General features: G+C 37.2%; 1 protein-coding gene across 16 annotated transcripts in view; it reads right to left on the bottom strand.

The window, feature by feature from the left end:
- Window positions 1-14,845, bottom strand: part of TCF4 (transcription factor 4) — a 327,533-nt gene extending 312,688 nt beyond the window's left edge. Inside the window, exons 1-3 of one of the 16 annotated variants that reach the window (XM_050944685.1) lie at window positions 14,191-14,845; window positions 12,221-12,312; window positions 10,526-10,598 (exon numbers count right to left, since the gene is read on the bottom strand). In XM_050944685.1, coding sequence (XP_050800642.1) covers window positions 10,526-10,598; window positions 12,221-12,292 — 145 coding nt within the window. In that variant the 5' untranslated portion in view covers window positions 12,293-12,312; window positions 14,191-14,845. Of the gene's footprint in view, window positions 1-7,560; window positions 7,580-10,525; window positions 10,599-10,944; window positions 11,077-11,201; window positions 11,334-12,220; window positions 12,313-12,508; window positions 12,638-13,135; window positions 13,414-13,488; window positions 13,597-14,190 lie in introns of those variants that run through there. The other 15 variants (XM_050944686.1, XM_050944693.1, XM_050944682.1 and 12 more) reach the window with 15 other exon arrangements.
- Window positions 14,846-16,175: the final 1,330 nt, after the last annotated feature.

Below are 16,175 nucleotides of genomic sequence, written 5' to 3' on the forward strand. Positions count from 1 at the left end.
TGTCTCAACTAAAGTCAATGGCAAACCTTCCATTGAACTTACGTGGGATCAAGATACTTGCCTTTTTCCATTTCTGTTCACTTAGTATTTCAATCCAGTCTTAACCAAAATGAATACCCCAGGTCAGCCAGCTACAGTCTGTACTTAAATGTTAATGCGAGATCCTGAAAACTGAATTCAAGCACTATTTGGTTTGCCAAAAATTGACACATTACACTGGGTTTTCATAGTTTGATGTCGGTGCACTATAAGGTTGACTAAACTATAGTTCAGGCATATCCCCTATTTTATGTGATTAAAAAGCCACTTTAATGGTCAAAGAAAACAAATGTATTGAATTAATATACAGGTATAATTAAATCACAAAAAGTGTATTTACAGATTTGTTATCATTCTAATTTAAAATTGTAAAAGTGATGGAATTCTGGGCCATTCAAGTCATTGAAATTATGAATGTGCATCTGAGCATAGAAATTCCATTTTAACCCCATTTAACATAGGTATCAAACCACATGATCTATCTATATACATATTAAATCCACACAAGAAATCTGCCTGATGCTAACATAGATCTTCATTCATGAGAGTCTCAGCCAAAGCAGCAGCACTGCAGATGCTACCAGGTTGCCTTGCATTCCCTCCTAGCCTCTGCCCCCACATGTCCCCAACAAGATTCACTCTCCAGGCTCCACGGATTCAAGGTAGAAGATACTCCCACGCACTTATTTGCATCTTTCCAAGTTTCTATGGAAGGATGAGACTTTTACATTCTGTTTAAAATATAACAAAAACATTTAAATGAAGATTTGCCCCCAAGTATGCTTTGAACCACAATGTCCACTGCTACATAGTAGACTGCAATATCTTTCCTGCTTCTGATCTTATTTGGAGGGGGCGAGACGTGATTGGTGCTAGGCAGTGGTTTAGGAAAGGGACTGGACAGCTTGAGAGCAAACCCAGCATTGCTCTCCAGATGGGAATCCCTTCACAGGTCCGTCATGTAAGCAGTAGGCAAGGCTGCTAGTATGGATCTACCATGCACCTAGTTACCCTCAAAACATACGCAATATATGCAGGTTCACACAAAGAATTTGTAGGCCCTTGCACTACAGAGGCTCCATCTGTCACAGCCTCAGCTCAGGATAGCCTTGCTTTTAAGACGTCAAAATAACTCCCTTTCATGCACTGCATCTCACTGATGGCCAACACTTGCTGTCCTCACTCCGGCAAAACTCCCATTGACTTGAAATAGGAGCTCTGTCCAACTAAGGAATGCAGGATCAGACATCTTAAAAGGGAAAACCGGTGATTAAAAAAATGTGGCACTGATACATTATGCACTATGTTACAGTTTGGCGGTATTTTGCTCCCAGGCTGAAAGTTTATATGCCAGTTCCGAGCAAAATTCAAATGCTCAGTCCAAGGCACAAACTTCTCAGAAAGAAGGTTTGTAATGGAAATGTTGACAGACCCTTAAGTCTTGCGGCACTAGCAGGTGCTCTCATGGTACAAAGACATAATTCAATTAAGTTTTAGGCTGATGTCACAAAGTACAAAACAACTCAAATGGTTTATGAACAGTACCAGAACCTCTGAGATTAAATTACAGTCTTGATATTCAATCAGGAGTCATGCTTTGTTATTTTTAACATAACAAAATCATTTTAACGGTTATTTATCAAACGGGTTGACCATAGTTAAATGCATGATCCAAGGAGAAACCAGGTTATGCTGTGTTAATTTGGTAACCCCCAATTTTATATAAATTATTCAGGAACAAGGCAGTTCAGGAATCCCTTGTTTATGGTCAACATCATCAGAATTCAGACAGATAGGTGCCCAATCAAGTTACAGACTCACAAAATATAATGAACTGGAACCCTACCATCTTATATATTATATTGGTATATCTGATTAGACTGAAAGTCTTTGTGAAAGATATTGGCTTAGATGAAGAAATTACTGGGTGAAATTCTATGGCCTGTGTTATGCAAATGGACACCCCACATGATCATAATGGTTCCTTCTGGACTTAAAATCTGTGGGTGAGATTCTCACCCCTGTTCTGGTCACAGTACGCTGAGTAAAAGGGTTGGAGCAACATTAAAGGGTTCTAAAACTCTAGGAGCCAGCCAAGAGGAGAATTCCCCCAGCACAAGAACTGAAGACAACAGCCACAAGCTGTATTACAAGGACTCTTGCAAATCCTAGTATAAAGGGTGGGGCTGAAGATGGGAAGGGGATGTCAAGGGTATGAAGAGGTGGAGCTGCAGCACATAGCGTTGCAGAGATTCTAGACAGTGCTTCTGTCTACAGGCAGCTGGTGACAGGTTATCATGATGTTGACAGCCCTGGCTAGGGGCCACTGAGGCCCCCTGAACTAATCAGAATCAGAAAGGCACAAAGGTGACAGACACCTGAGCCCCACTTCCTCTTGGACTGCAAGTTCTATCATGGCACAGCACAGACTCTCACCCTATGAATATAATGAGCACGAATATGTATAACATATCCACATAAGGCTCAATTCTGCTGCTCTTAATCACATGAGAAAGTCCACTGACCTAACTGCTCCCACTGACTTCAATAAGAATACTAACACAAGTAAGGTCTGCAGGACACGTCACCCTTAAAGCAAATCTGAAAGAAGACAATTAAAGCCCAATTCTACTCCCCTGGAAGTCATCTGGAGATCAGAATTTGAGTTCAGTGGAAGCAGGATCAGATCCTTATTAAACATTTAATTTCAGTGACCAATATCTCATCTTTCACTTTCGACAGATTTTGAATCGACTGGGTGAAAGGCACTACATAAGTGCTTAATACATGATCTTAACCTCAGAGGCTTTTCCATCAACTGAAAGAGGAATTATTTTTAAAAATCAACTCTACAAGATAAGACTAATTCCTCAAAAGTACTCTCCAAATACAGCAGGATGTGTGAAGTGCTGTTTCCAAAATAGATCAATGCAGTTAATAAACTCCATATTGTCATTATTACCAATGATAGCCGAGAAAGTCATTCATTGAATGCTAACTGTCACAAGAAAGCACAATAGCATTCACAGGAACAATACTGTTACTGTACCTTTAAATAAAATACCTTTTCACAGCTCTGAAATCCACCGAGATAAACTGATTTTTAAACGCACTTGGTTGTTTGATAAGCTGATCAACTGCACTTTTATTTACTTTTGGGATGAAAGTAAACATGCCAACCTTTCTCAACACTTTTGCTATTCCTGCAAGTCTGTTAAGAAACAAAATACTTTAATAGCCTTACAAAATATTAAGAAAATTGTCTAAAAATTCAACCACTACTGCTGCTGTACTACAGCCTTGCCAATGACTACTAGGCAATAAGTCCTTACTGAGAGTAGGTTAGATAAGACATATGGAGGCCCAGTATTCAAAAGAAGACATATAGCATGAAGGCACACATCCCAAATGTTTATACTTCATAAATACGGATAATGGTAGCAGAGCTTCGGCACTTGGGCCAGATCTTGGGAGTACTTCCTAACAACAACAGAAGTTGACGACGCTAAAGACCTCATTGCTCTCGGCCCTTGGACATTCAAATATAAATAGCTAATCAAATGCGGATGTACAATTCTGGTAGTTATTTTTAAAAATCCGGTTCTATGTTTAAAATTAAGATTCCTACATGCAGTTTCTTGTAAGGATTAACACTGCAGAACAGAGTGTGGGCCAGACTAAATGTCCAAAGTGATCTCATTTGGCTCTTATTGTTATTTGGGAGTATCTTGTTCCCCATTGCTTCCAACCATGTAGTAGGGTGCTTTCCAGACAGAAAAAAAGGATTCTTGTCCGAAGGACCTCTAAGAATTTAAAGACTGATAAACATATAGACAAAGGTTAGGGAGGAGTATAATATACACACTTATATTTACGATAGTATAAATATATACATTTATTAAATAGGACATGTCAACTATTCCCAAATTACATTGATTCTTTTCTCTAGAGACCAAAATCTGACTTTATTTATGACCATACAACCCAACTAACTTCAATAAGAGTTTTGTCTGAGTGAACACTATGGGATTTTTCCCCAATGGTTCTAGAAGCATCTAAACAAAATTTGTATGACCCTTGAGATACTTCCTGAAAATAAATGAATTTGTGCTTTTTTTACAAGTTTAACTTCTACCTGTTGAATGGCTATGTTCACCACCCTGATAACATTTATCCAAAAACATGTTGGTAAAAGACCTTTAAAATACAGACTATTTGAAACATACACACTGTTCCTTATTAAGCAATTGCAGATCTGTTATATTGGCTCATGGGAACAAATCTAAATAGCATCATAATATCAAACATTGAAAATCACAGGCCAGAGGCCACCACAACTCTACTTCTTTCTAAGCCTTACTAAGTCAAAAACTTCCAGATACAAAATGTAGTTTACCTTTAGAAGTAAATGTTGGAGCTGAAAAGCTTAAAAAATGACTGTTTATCATAGCAAATGTAAGAAAAAAGGAAGTTTTAAGCTCAAAACACAACTGTTTATATGACAGTCTTTAGTACTTTGTGATTCTGAGCATTTAAAAGAGATTCAGCATAAACTTTCATTACATAGTTCTATTATACATGTTTATGTGACTTAATTGTTCATGTTATTTAAGTGATTTCCTCATTGCAGTAATATGGTAAAGAAAATTTGCTGATGTCCAAAAATGTTATTTAATTCTTAACAGTCTTTGAATCCCAAAGTGTGTTTGTTTAAAATCTGTTATTTACTAGAGTCATTATCAAATGCTGGACTTGCATATTCAACCATGGCATAAACGGTAGCATAAATTACACACTGAATGTAAGATGGCCAGAAAATGTGTGTAAGTGGCAAAGCAATGCACCTTTCAGGATCTGTTGTTCAGCAGGTGCACAACGCAATTATCATCTATGCCTCAGTAGTGTTCTATGGGAATCAAATTCAGTTGACGGGAGTTGCACTGACTTATGACAAAAAGGAATGTGAATTTGGTTTCTAGCAGGCTGCGGGTGGTATGGGCACAAATCAAATTAGAAAAAACCTATTGTCTCTCACACCCTCCTGATAATCTCTTTTTCTACTGTATCCTTCAGTGTGCAAGTTACACTGGTTTTGAAAACCCGCTTAATTCCAGATCAGGGAAAGTTACACTGGTTTAACACTTGCACCTTTTTCAGACCAACTTATATTCATTCAATAACTTATAACATCATTTATGTCACTGCTAAATTTGGCCTACAGACTCCCGTGGCAGCTGCACATGATTCTTTCAAGCTGCACTGGCTGAATTTGGACCCAATTAATTTTTTATCACTCAGACTGTGAAAATATATGTTTTAGAACTACAGAGTACATACATGGGGTTACACATATACATACATACATCATGGGATAGGTATACCCTGATCATGATTAAACAACAAACCCATACCAAATAGAAAAATAGATACACTAGCTAACAACAAAGTTCATGTATAAATTACAGTTTCAAATATAATAAACACCATACTGCACTCTACATAACTTTTTTTGTAAATTGTTACCTAAACTATCACCTTCCAAGGCTACAGTTTGTCACTGACCACTTCGTCAGAAGTTAAGAGGGGGTCATAGTTTCTTTCTGATATTATTAAGATACTAATTTAGTTTCAAATATTAAAATATATTCAAATAATTATAGATGGCAATTACTTTATGATGCTCTTTATAGGATAAAACTCCCTTTGGCACATTAAATAAGGTACATGCTTGGTAATAATCTCTATTTACTCCTAAATGTAGGTAGTATGGGATCTCAGGGCCAATTCAAATACCACAACGTAGGCCTTATCCTGCTTCCAGTGTAGCCAACAGGAGATTTGCCATGGAGGCTAATGGGAGCAGGATCAAGCTCTTTATACATAAACATAGCTGGAAGGATGGGAGGTAACCAGCATTCTTTTTCTTCTTAATCATAATTACACAACATTAGTGATGAAAAATATGGAAGTAGTTGCTCTTGAGTATTTGAGTAGCTAAATCCTCAAAGATTAGCAAAAGACAAAATTAGAGAAAACGATTACAATCCACAAATACAATCTGACAGTAGTGAAGACTGGCAGGTTAAATGATCAAAGGGTCTGCGATTTCTACAGCTACTTTTTTTTTTTTTTTTAGCCTCGATACACCAAATTGGTGGAATGTTTTGTGTCAAGTTGATAAACATGACACAACATGCAACTAAAGCCCACGCCCATATTAAATAATATTTTTCTAAATCTGATTCTTAACTTAATCCATTACAAATTTGAATGTCTACAGCTAGTCCTTTAGGGCACCTATTTAACTGCAACATATAATCATACACCAATGCCATTTTCTACTTCTCAGTTATTAAAACTACTCCTCTGCATGGTTAAAATCTCTCATACTTTATTTTCTGCTGCTGAACGGTAATTCTGCATTTTAAAAAAAATAAAATAATAATAGCACTCCTCATAAAAATCTCCCAATTGTGTCTATTCTCTCCCCCCACACACACACACACCTCCTACAGATACTAATGGGAACTGTGGATGCAAACTGAGGTGGCACTAGACCCAACAGCTACCAAAATCCTTTTTAAGATAAATATTATATTTAGTATAAGTTTTCCTGCTGATCAACTAATAATAAAAAAATGTGCTTTATCACAGAGGGGCATGCTCAAAGAATGAATTGTGCTAAAAGCCCTTCACATTTTGCTACAATTTACCCACAAACACAGCCCAAGTCAAAAATAACTTCAAAATCAAACTGAATTTCTGTCTTTCTACTTAAGGAAATATTATTTGGTGATCACTATTTTTCTAATTCAGGACAACCTTAATCAAACTAGGGACAAAATTAAAAAAGCAAGCTTTTAAATCTTTTAAATCAATTGACATATTCAGTGATGTCTATGCTAATGAAGATTTTTCGCACAATGCCAATCCTAAGGTTTAATTCATTCTATTGCTGTTCTCATCCACACAATACTCAAATAGACATACCGTGAGCAATCTTTAATAGATGCTTGAAAATGTAGGTAAAATTAAATACTAGCAGAAGAAGAAGCAGCCAAAATTTAACACAACTGGGAGGGAGAGGGATTTTGTAACCACCATATAATAGCTGGAAATCTGAATTGTGCCAGATGTGACCAATGTCCTAGATCTAACAAGTTGTTCGTACCAACAATATCATGTCTGTATCAAAATCTATTTCAAAATCAAGTACAAACAATTATTGTCTCTCTCTTATCTCACACTCTCATTGCTAACTAACAGTTTTTACTGTAGAGAGTTGATATAAACGAAGGACATGACAGATATTCAAAACATATTTTAGAATGTTGGAAAAGCAGATTTTGTTATTTTGCCATCCTCTCCTAAAAATTAATAAGGCTTAATTCAAATGGACATGTGTCTTTCTCATTTTGGTTTAAGACCATTGGCTAGCAGGTACTAAATCACTTTACAAATTCAACATACAAGTTGAAATAACTCTAGGTAAGTTTTCTTAAAAATAATTCCAATCCTCACCAATTCCCCCTGTTAAGGTCACAGAGCCTCTGAACCAGCATGGCTGAATTGTTTTAGTGCTCTCTGCTGAACACCTGCAAACATCAAACAAAAGCTGCTGGTCCTTTACTGGGTTGACAAAAACCTTTCATGTGAAAAATGCTCCATGGGAATGTCACGGCTGTGGCTCAGGTTACATTCCTTTCTCCCTTGCAGCCTCACCATTTCTTAAGGTGGTAAGAATCCATGTTTGTGAAATTAAAGATTAAAGGAAATATGGCTCTACTTTATTTCCATTCACACACTACAAATCACAACAGAGCACTGTGTATTAAATGAGTAAAAAGCTATAAGATGACTTCAAGATTAAACGTTACCACACTTTGCAAAACCCAGTTGGTTTCACCTCACTACATGGGACTACTTTTCTTTGGGGTATTTTTGTACTGAGAAGTTTCAAGTCAACACAGACGGATGACGACATCTGTGCCTCTTCAACACAAGAAATATCAGCTTTATATAGGAATGTCATTGTCTACTAAAACTTTTTAAGTTCATCTATCCAATAGAAAAAGTAAACTGTATATGTCTCAGTTTTGAACAAATTCTGATAGTTAAAAAAAATTGAGACAATAAATTATATTTCTGAATAACTAATATCACTTTTTTTAATGCTGCTGAATATTCATTTATCTAAAACATCTCTTGCAGCAGTTTCCAAGGCACTACTATTCACAGCTAACTGACTAGCAGGAACACCATGAAACAATATCTACACTTTTTCTTTATACAACTATATCTTCAGGCCACAGATATACAATTTAGTGCATTGGGTACAATACTTTTAACATGTGGTCATTGACATCTTTTTTGGGAACCAATGAATATTCATTTTAAATTCCCTGTCTAATGACCAAACAGGAGATTTTTATGTAGTAAATTGCAAGTTATTTACACAAATAGTGTACATTGTTCTTCACACCACTGTGAATAAAATCTACTAATATATATTTCTATTTATCAGGTAGGGCAATTCTACCCTCTTCTATCACAAACTGGTATATTTAAGCATATGCATGTTAGCACAGAGTGAGATTAAGTAAGAATTTCAAAGAGAGCTGTTATTTTAAATGGTCCACACCTTAATATTACTGACTTACCTCAGTTCATTAAATCATTTCCATGTCAAAAATGATGCACCAAAGTTATTTCCATAGTTTCAGTTTCAGTCATAATATAAACACTCTAAAACTCAATTTCACTAAATGTATAGAATTTTTATCCTTTATTTTTTATCACACTGACTTCATAGCTGAAGCATAAGACAAATTTCTTAAAATAACAATCTAGTCAATTGCTGCTAGCCCAGAGTTAGCTACTGCATTGATTATGTATAAGCATGACAAATTGATTTGTCTGGCACAAACGCTTTACACTTCTGTCCAACGAAAACAAATGTATTGAATATTATACATTCAATAAAAACAGCTATTGTCAATTAAATTATAAAAATAGGATTACGTACTTTAACATAAGAGATACTAGGCAAACTATGACAACAAAGGTATTGAGATCAGTAAAATCTCCAAAGTCACTACACTGAAAAAATATCTATATTTATGAAGAAAAATCATAAATATCTTTTCATTATTTTAAAAAAATCTAAATATTATCAGAGGAGACTTAAAAAATAGAGTTTAATAACTCTAAGTGGCAGCTAATATGACATAAATATTGTATAATACAGACTAACTTCAAATTAATGGTAATAAAGTCCTTCTTTAGAAATTAAAAGTTAATTAATGTATCAGTGCATTTCATAAAAATGGTTAAACTGAATGCACAGAAGAAGTTTCTTTAATTACTTGAGTACAAACTGAAAATACCAGACATGAAACTACATGCAATGACTTGTAATATATATATATATAGATATCCAGTAACAGTTTGCAGTAAAGACTAGTCCAAATTTACTATCTGATTTAGAGCAGTATTCTGTATACAATACTGTTAGGTACATTGTACAGTTATGTTCAATTGCCAGTACTTTTAAGACACTGCAACTGTTTAACTGTAGATGTATTTGTGACACATCCAAAACACTCCCTGCAGCAATGTAGGAAACCCTCTTAAATGGAATGGAATAGGCAAAAGAATAAAGAAATTTAAATGTGTCTAATTTGAAGTAGTCAGGCATATAAAAAAATTTCCGACATAAAACTCCTCTCTAATTGCCAGACAATCATTGTACAGGTGTTCTGTTGCAAAAACTCTGATATATACATATACATAGATACACATATATAATGTGTCACCAACAAGGATCCTATATTTATTAGATGAAAAAGTCGCCCATGTACTACAACTACAATAAATAATAAATAATATTAATAATAATGATAATGATAATACTCAGTGAATTTCAGGAGACTCTTTGAAAGGAGTAAAAACATTAGGAAAGAAAAAGTATTAGTGTATTAAATTAAAAAGAAAAATTTTGAGATTTCAAGTTGATCAAAATTATTCAATCAGTAAACATTAACTTCTAAAATTAAGAATTCTTTGCTTTAGTATGGCTAACCTTTCTAGTATGATTCCTATCTATTTATTTAATTAATTTAATAAAAGAGGCTTTATTTCTGTTTACAAACTCAGTCTTATCCTAGCTGTTTTGGTTATCGTTCTTCATATAGAAACTCAGAAACTCCAATTTTTAAACAAAACATTCTCCCTCTGATTTTTTTAAAAACGAGATTTAACCTAGCTCACTTTGAACAATTATACTGTTGATTTTTTTTATTTACAATAACAAACGTATGGAATATTTGAAAATGTTCCAATCAGACTTGTCGAAATAATAGTAATATCAGCTTTTATATAGCGCTCAAGGAATGTGATCTCCAAAACACAACCAAAACAGACATAATACATGTAAATAAATAACTACGAATATTTTAATTGCATGCTAAGCAAAGATTTTACATACTTGAGCCAGTAAAATGTCCACTTGCCAAAGAAGTTGGTCCATTTTTCCCACTGCTCACAGGAGGTGAAAACATCTATAAGAAACAAAGAAACATTACTGCTGGAAAACAGGAGATTTTGTCTTCATTGTTAACCCAAAGTTCCTTCCGCATTCTCTACAAAAGGACATCAATAGTTTATTTAATATGAATCATCCATCTGAGACCCAAAAATGGTACAGTATTTCTTACAATCCCACCCCCTGCCCCTTATCACTACCACCTTTTTTTTTTTAATTAGGCTCATTAGAGTCCCAAACAATATAACTAACATTTGGCAAAATCACAGTCCCCAACAATATTACCAAAACTTAGTAATGAACAATCCCCACTCAAACTCATATTCTGACAAAGGCAAGGGAAAAAAAGTTTTTGTTGAAACCTTGGCCATAAATGTAGCAATGTCCATTTCCATCCCGTTTTAGGATTTGCCTGTCATATGTGAACCCAAATAATAATAATGCAAAGTGCCACCTGCCCTAAATTCTCATTTCCTCTCTAACATGAGAGCAATTTGAAGCAAGACTCTCTCTCTCTCTCAATCTCTCTCTTCCCCTCCCCCTTCTCTCTCTCTCCAGCATTTATTTCGACCCTAATTGGTTTCCCTCTTCTTCGACGTGTCTAGTGGATAATACGCACCTTCCCTGAGTCAGAGCCTGCAAAAAGCGAAGGAACAAATGGGAAAAGTGCAACAAGCAAAGAGGAGGCTGCAAAGCTGCCTCAGGCTACATTTCCTGGCCAAACTTCCCAAAGCCATTGCTCCAAAGGAAAGTCTTGAGCAGCAGCAGCAGAAGACTGAAATAGCCTCATTTACAAGGTGGTTTTGATTTTTGTGGTAGTGTTGAGATTCTTTTTAGAACATACATGCACCTTACACCAAACTGATTTTTTCCTTAAATAAATGCTACTGACACATTGTGGGGAAGGGGGGAGGGGATGAGAAGGGAGAGGAAGGATAGGGTTTGGGGGGGGGTGAATAAAACTAGACAAGTGCACACATCCAGATTAACGTTTGCCCTCAAAACTAGGCTATTTACAAGAAACCCAAAGAGACAAAAAGTACTTTAAAAAAGCACCATCTATCCGGGGGTCCTCAGGAAAGATTTAAACAGGTTTAACGACAGCAGACGCCATCTGAGATTTCAGTGAAAACTTTAAACTGAGGCAGTTGTGGATTTCTTTGCACTCTCAATGTGCCAAAAAAATGAAACAAGGGAAGAACTGAAAGTAGAATATACGTAACTAATTAGTAATTAATTAGTTCATGTACCATCAACACTTTGATAATGTACATAAGTGTTGAGTAATAGTATTATATTACTGTTAATATTAACTAATGATGAGAAATGTCCATTTTTAGGAGGGTTGATTTTTTGTAAAAATTATTTCTGGACATCCATGACATTAAAAGTAAGCTAGGAACAAGATTGCATCTCCCATCACGTACAAATATAATAAGACCCTTGTTTTTGTTTTGTTTTGTTTTTTTTAAGCGAGCATATTTACCATGGGTCTAGCTGCTGATTACAAATTACCCAATGTACTTAGATCACAGTTTTGTTTTGGTTTTTTTTTGGTTTTTTGGTTTTTTTTAGTTTAACAGATCAGCTAGAAGATATTTTTTACAGCTGTTGTTAATTTCTACCGTTGTTTCTTACCGCACTGAAATCCAGTAAATCACTCAGTTCTTTGTCCGTCCCTAAGGCAGCCATTCGCTGTTGGTGATGCATTTTAGCAAAATCACACAAACCTAGAAACATGGAAATAACCGCAATCAGAAACCCAGTCCCGAGCCTTAGAGGAAACACAATCGGATTTTTTTTGGTGGGGGGGGGCGGGTAGATTGGGGAGGGGGAGTTGAGAAGAAGGGAGGGAAAAAAGATGGAGGGGCAGCAAAAACAACAACAAAAAAGACGATATTGTATTTCCAAAGAGAAGATCGAAACCTGGTAACATCCACACTCTAAACCCAAATCCAAAAAAATAAAAAAATAGAGCCACGCTCTCAGCGCATCATTTATGCAACAGGAGGTTCAGCGAGGAATGAATGAGAATCGCAGAGAAGAAACTACAGCCATCCGCTCCCAACTTTTTTCCTTTTCCTCCTTCCATGTAAAGCAGCGTGTAAGGAATTTAAAAAAAAAAAAAAAGACACAAACTCTTTAGAGTGAAGAGCCGCCGGGTGCAAAGGGAAACCAGAGTTGGGGGTGGAGTGGAAGGGGATGGGGTGGGGGGCGAATTCAGGCTTTGACAATTAGACCAAATCCCTCGTCTATGAAAGAGAGGATAGTTAAAAAAAGAAAATAATCAAAGCACCCCAGGCCTCTCTGCAAAGTCATCAGTTCCTTTAAAGTGGGCAACGGGCCCGGGGGGAGGGGGGCATAGGGAGGCTCGCTCCATAAAGAGCTCGCAGCCCCCGTGGAGACAAATCAATAAATACATTCAAAAATAAAAAGCCGCGTGGTGAGCGAGCCCCCTCCAGCAGCTCCTGTCCGAGCCCACAGATCCGAGCTTAGCTCCACCATGCCCACCGGCCGGCCACCGATCGACCCTAGCCTAGCTCCGGTACCTACCGCCCGAGAGAGGAGAGGAGGGACTCCCCTTCCAAGAACAGTACCGGGCTCTGGGTTTCATTGCTAGAATCACGGCATTCGCCAAACACACACCGCTACCGCCACTAAAGAGCGAGAGAGACACGGCAGGGCTCCGACTCCGAACCAAACTCCTTCTGCCTTAGGAGAAAGCGAGAGGCAGGGAAGGAGAAGAAAGAAAAAAAAAACCCCGCAAACAAACCAAAACAAGCCGGACTGCAAGTTCAGCAAAGGGAAGGGGACAAAGCAGCAGCAGCAGAAAGAGCACGTTCCCCTGGCTCTGGGATTTGCTTTCACAGTAACACCTCCAGAAAGAAAAAACGCAAAGCGGGCACCTCATTTTCCTCCATACCCGCAGCTCATGTAGCCTGAAATCCCAGTCAAATTGTTGCCGATTTCCTCCCCGTCCGAAGCACTTTTAAATTGATTATACTTTAAATTTCTTCAGCTCGCACACATACACATGGCAAAGCAAGTTTATACTATGCTGCAAATACACACGTGATTGAAAGACTTTGCCAAGAAGTATATCACCCCCCCACCCTATTATCCAGCTTATCTTTTTAAATTGTTTTGGTTCGGTTATGATTTTTTTTTTGTACCTAACGCTACATTTCACATGCTGGGTTTCAATTTACAGAGAGTATTGCTACAAACCTTGGGGGGGGGGGGTCAACCATTTGATTTCTTTTACACTCAAGTTTCCGGGGACCATGCCAGCGGACCCCTCCCACTCCACCCCTAAAGCATGTTATACTTTTACTTCAATTTTTGCTGCTACAGGCCCCATATACTCCAAAATCTCAACCCTGACTTCATTTTCCAGCAGGAAACAAAGCACTAAATTCAGTAGATTGCTCGTTGAACAATATAAGTTCCTACATAGAGCTACCCTGCATACATACCCTATTACAGTGTATTTTCAGTTTGCATTTACACATTGCATAAGTTGTACTTTTTAAAAAAATAAAACAACGGGATCAACAATTCAAAAAAAAAATCACACAAGTTACTCTAACAGCAAATTGCAACTTTACCTTAATGGCCACAGATATGTTCACAATAGTCCAAGGAAATATATATCTATTTTAAAGAGAGAAATCTTCTGCGAAAGTGCTTTATTAGCTCACATAGGTTTGAGCCCCCCACCCAAAACAAAAACAAAAACAAAGCAAAAAAAAGTACTTTAACTGGTTCTCAGTCCTGGTCCAGGGTTATTCAGCGATTTAAACGAACTCTACACCTGGCTTTGTTTTTGTTTTTTGGATTCACCACCACGAAACAAGTGTCACAAAATCTTCCCACCCAAACAGAACAAAAATAAAAGCCAGCCAAAAAAATCCAAGTAACTTTTCCCTCTTTTGTGTTTATAAACACATGGTTATTCACAAACTAATACAAATCTTGGTGGTGGTCGTGGGATGTGTTCCCTCTGTCCTTCCTCGGTTATTTTTTTTTTTAAAGTCTTAAACTTGTCCCAAGTTTACAGATCGCTCCTCATCATCATCATTGACTCCCCCATGGAGACATTGGTAATAATATGTTTCCCTGAAAGATACATTGTAATCCATTCACATCCGGGCAATACAGCGGGGTTTATAAAGAGAACGAGCTACTTGCTGCCGCCGCCGCTGCACGTTGCTGCTTGCTACCGCCGCGTCGTCTATTACGGACAATGACGAGAGGAGGGGAGGAGGGAGAGGGGAAAGCATGGAGAGAGTGATAAACAGACAGGCTAGAGAGTCGACCAAGATGGAGTCAGCTCAGTCTAGGTGGGAGGAGGAGGAAGAGGAAAGTGGAGGATGGTTTCTGTTCAGGATAAATGGACCCTCCCATTCACCTCCACCCATCTCAATGCAATAGAAACAGGAAGCTAGTGAGGGTATGGGCTTGAAGTCCTGGGTTCCTGTGAAAGAGACAGACAAATAGGAACTGAAGAGCCCTGCTGATGGGCACTAGCTAGTGGTGCTTAACATTTAGGAGCAGCTGGAATGATTGACTAGGCTTAGAACTGGGTTGCAGTTTTTGTCACCTGCTCTAGTATATCCAGGGGCACCTTAGATTAATTTTTCCGAGCTATATTGTGACTCTTTGTCACAGGGGGAGAGTTTGTGAGATGTGTATATGTCCCAAAGCACACTTGGGAGCTGTGTGGTGAAAAGATGCAATGTTGCTGTCTTACCATTTTTCGAAGTTTTGATGCAACATGAACATGATGTGACATTTACTTTTGACCTCTATTATTATTTTTATTTGTCTGTTGCCAACTATTTTCTCAGCACTGTGCAAGACACAAAAATAAGAAAGTCTCTGCTCCAAAGAGCTTACAGTTTAAAAGGCAGATTTTATATATACATACATATATATATATATATATATATATATATATATATATATATATATATATACATATATATAAAAGACATACACGGGGGAACTCAGGGGACAATCTATTATTATTTATTAAACTAATTATGTGTTAACAGGGATTAGACCGAGGACAGGATGGTGCTTGGTGAACTCTAGTTTGGATGGCATTCATTCCCTGTTTAAAAAATAAGTATGGAAAAAGAAACAGAAAATGCATGTTTTGTAATATTCATTAGGATGGCAACTCATCTCCAGCTGGGAGGTGCATCTGCTGACCTGTCTTCAGATCATATATAGCTCCCTTTCAACAAATACAGAGGAGGCGCTCATAAAATTGCCACAACACACCCATTCATTAAGGGCCGCAAGGCCTTGAGGAGTCCCCTCTATATTATAATCCATCATGAAATAAGGGGTGCTTCAATCCCTAGTTTGCATTTGCTTAAGGCTTCAGTGGCATAATCTCTGCCTTTTGCATTTAGATATTGCAATACAGTATGTATGTTATGTAAGATAACTAAATTTCTTGACACACACATACCCCCCACTTCTGACTCCAATAGTTATGTTGACCACATCACATCAATGTTTCAGAAGAGAGAGGCTAATATAATTATCAGGGATGTGACAAATACCCATCATACAGATATAA

The sequence above is a fragment of the Gopherus flavomarginatus genome, chromosome 3 (assembly GCF_025201925.1).
Source record: "Gopherus flavomarginatus isolate rGopFla2 chromosome 3, rGopFla2.mat.asm, whole genome shotgun sequence".
Classification (NCBI taxonomy): Eukaryota; Metazoa; Chordata; order Testudines; family Testudinidae; genus Gopherus; species Gopherus flavomarginatus.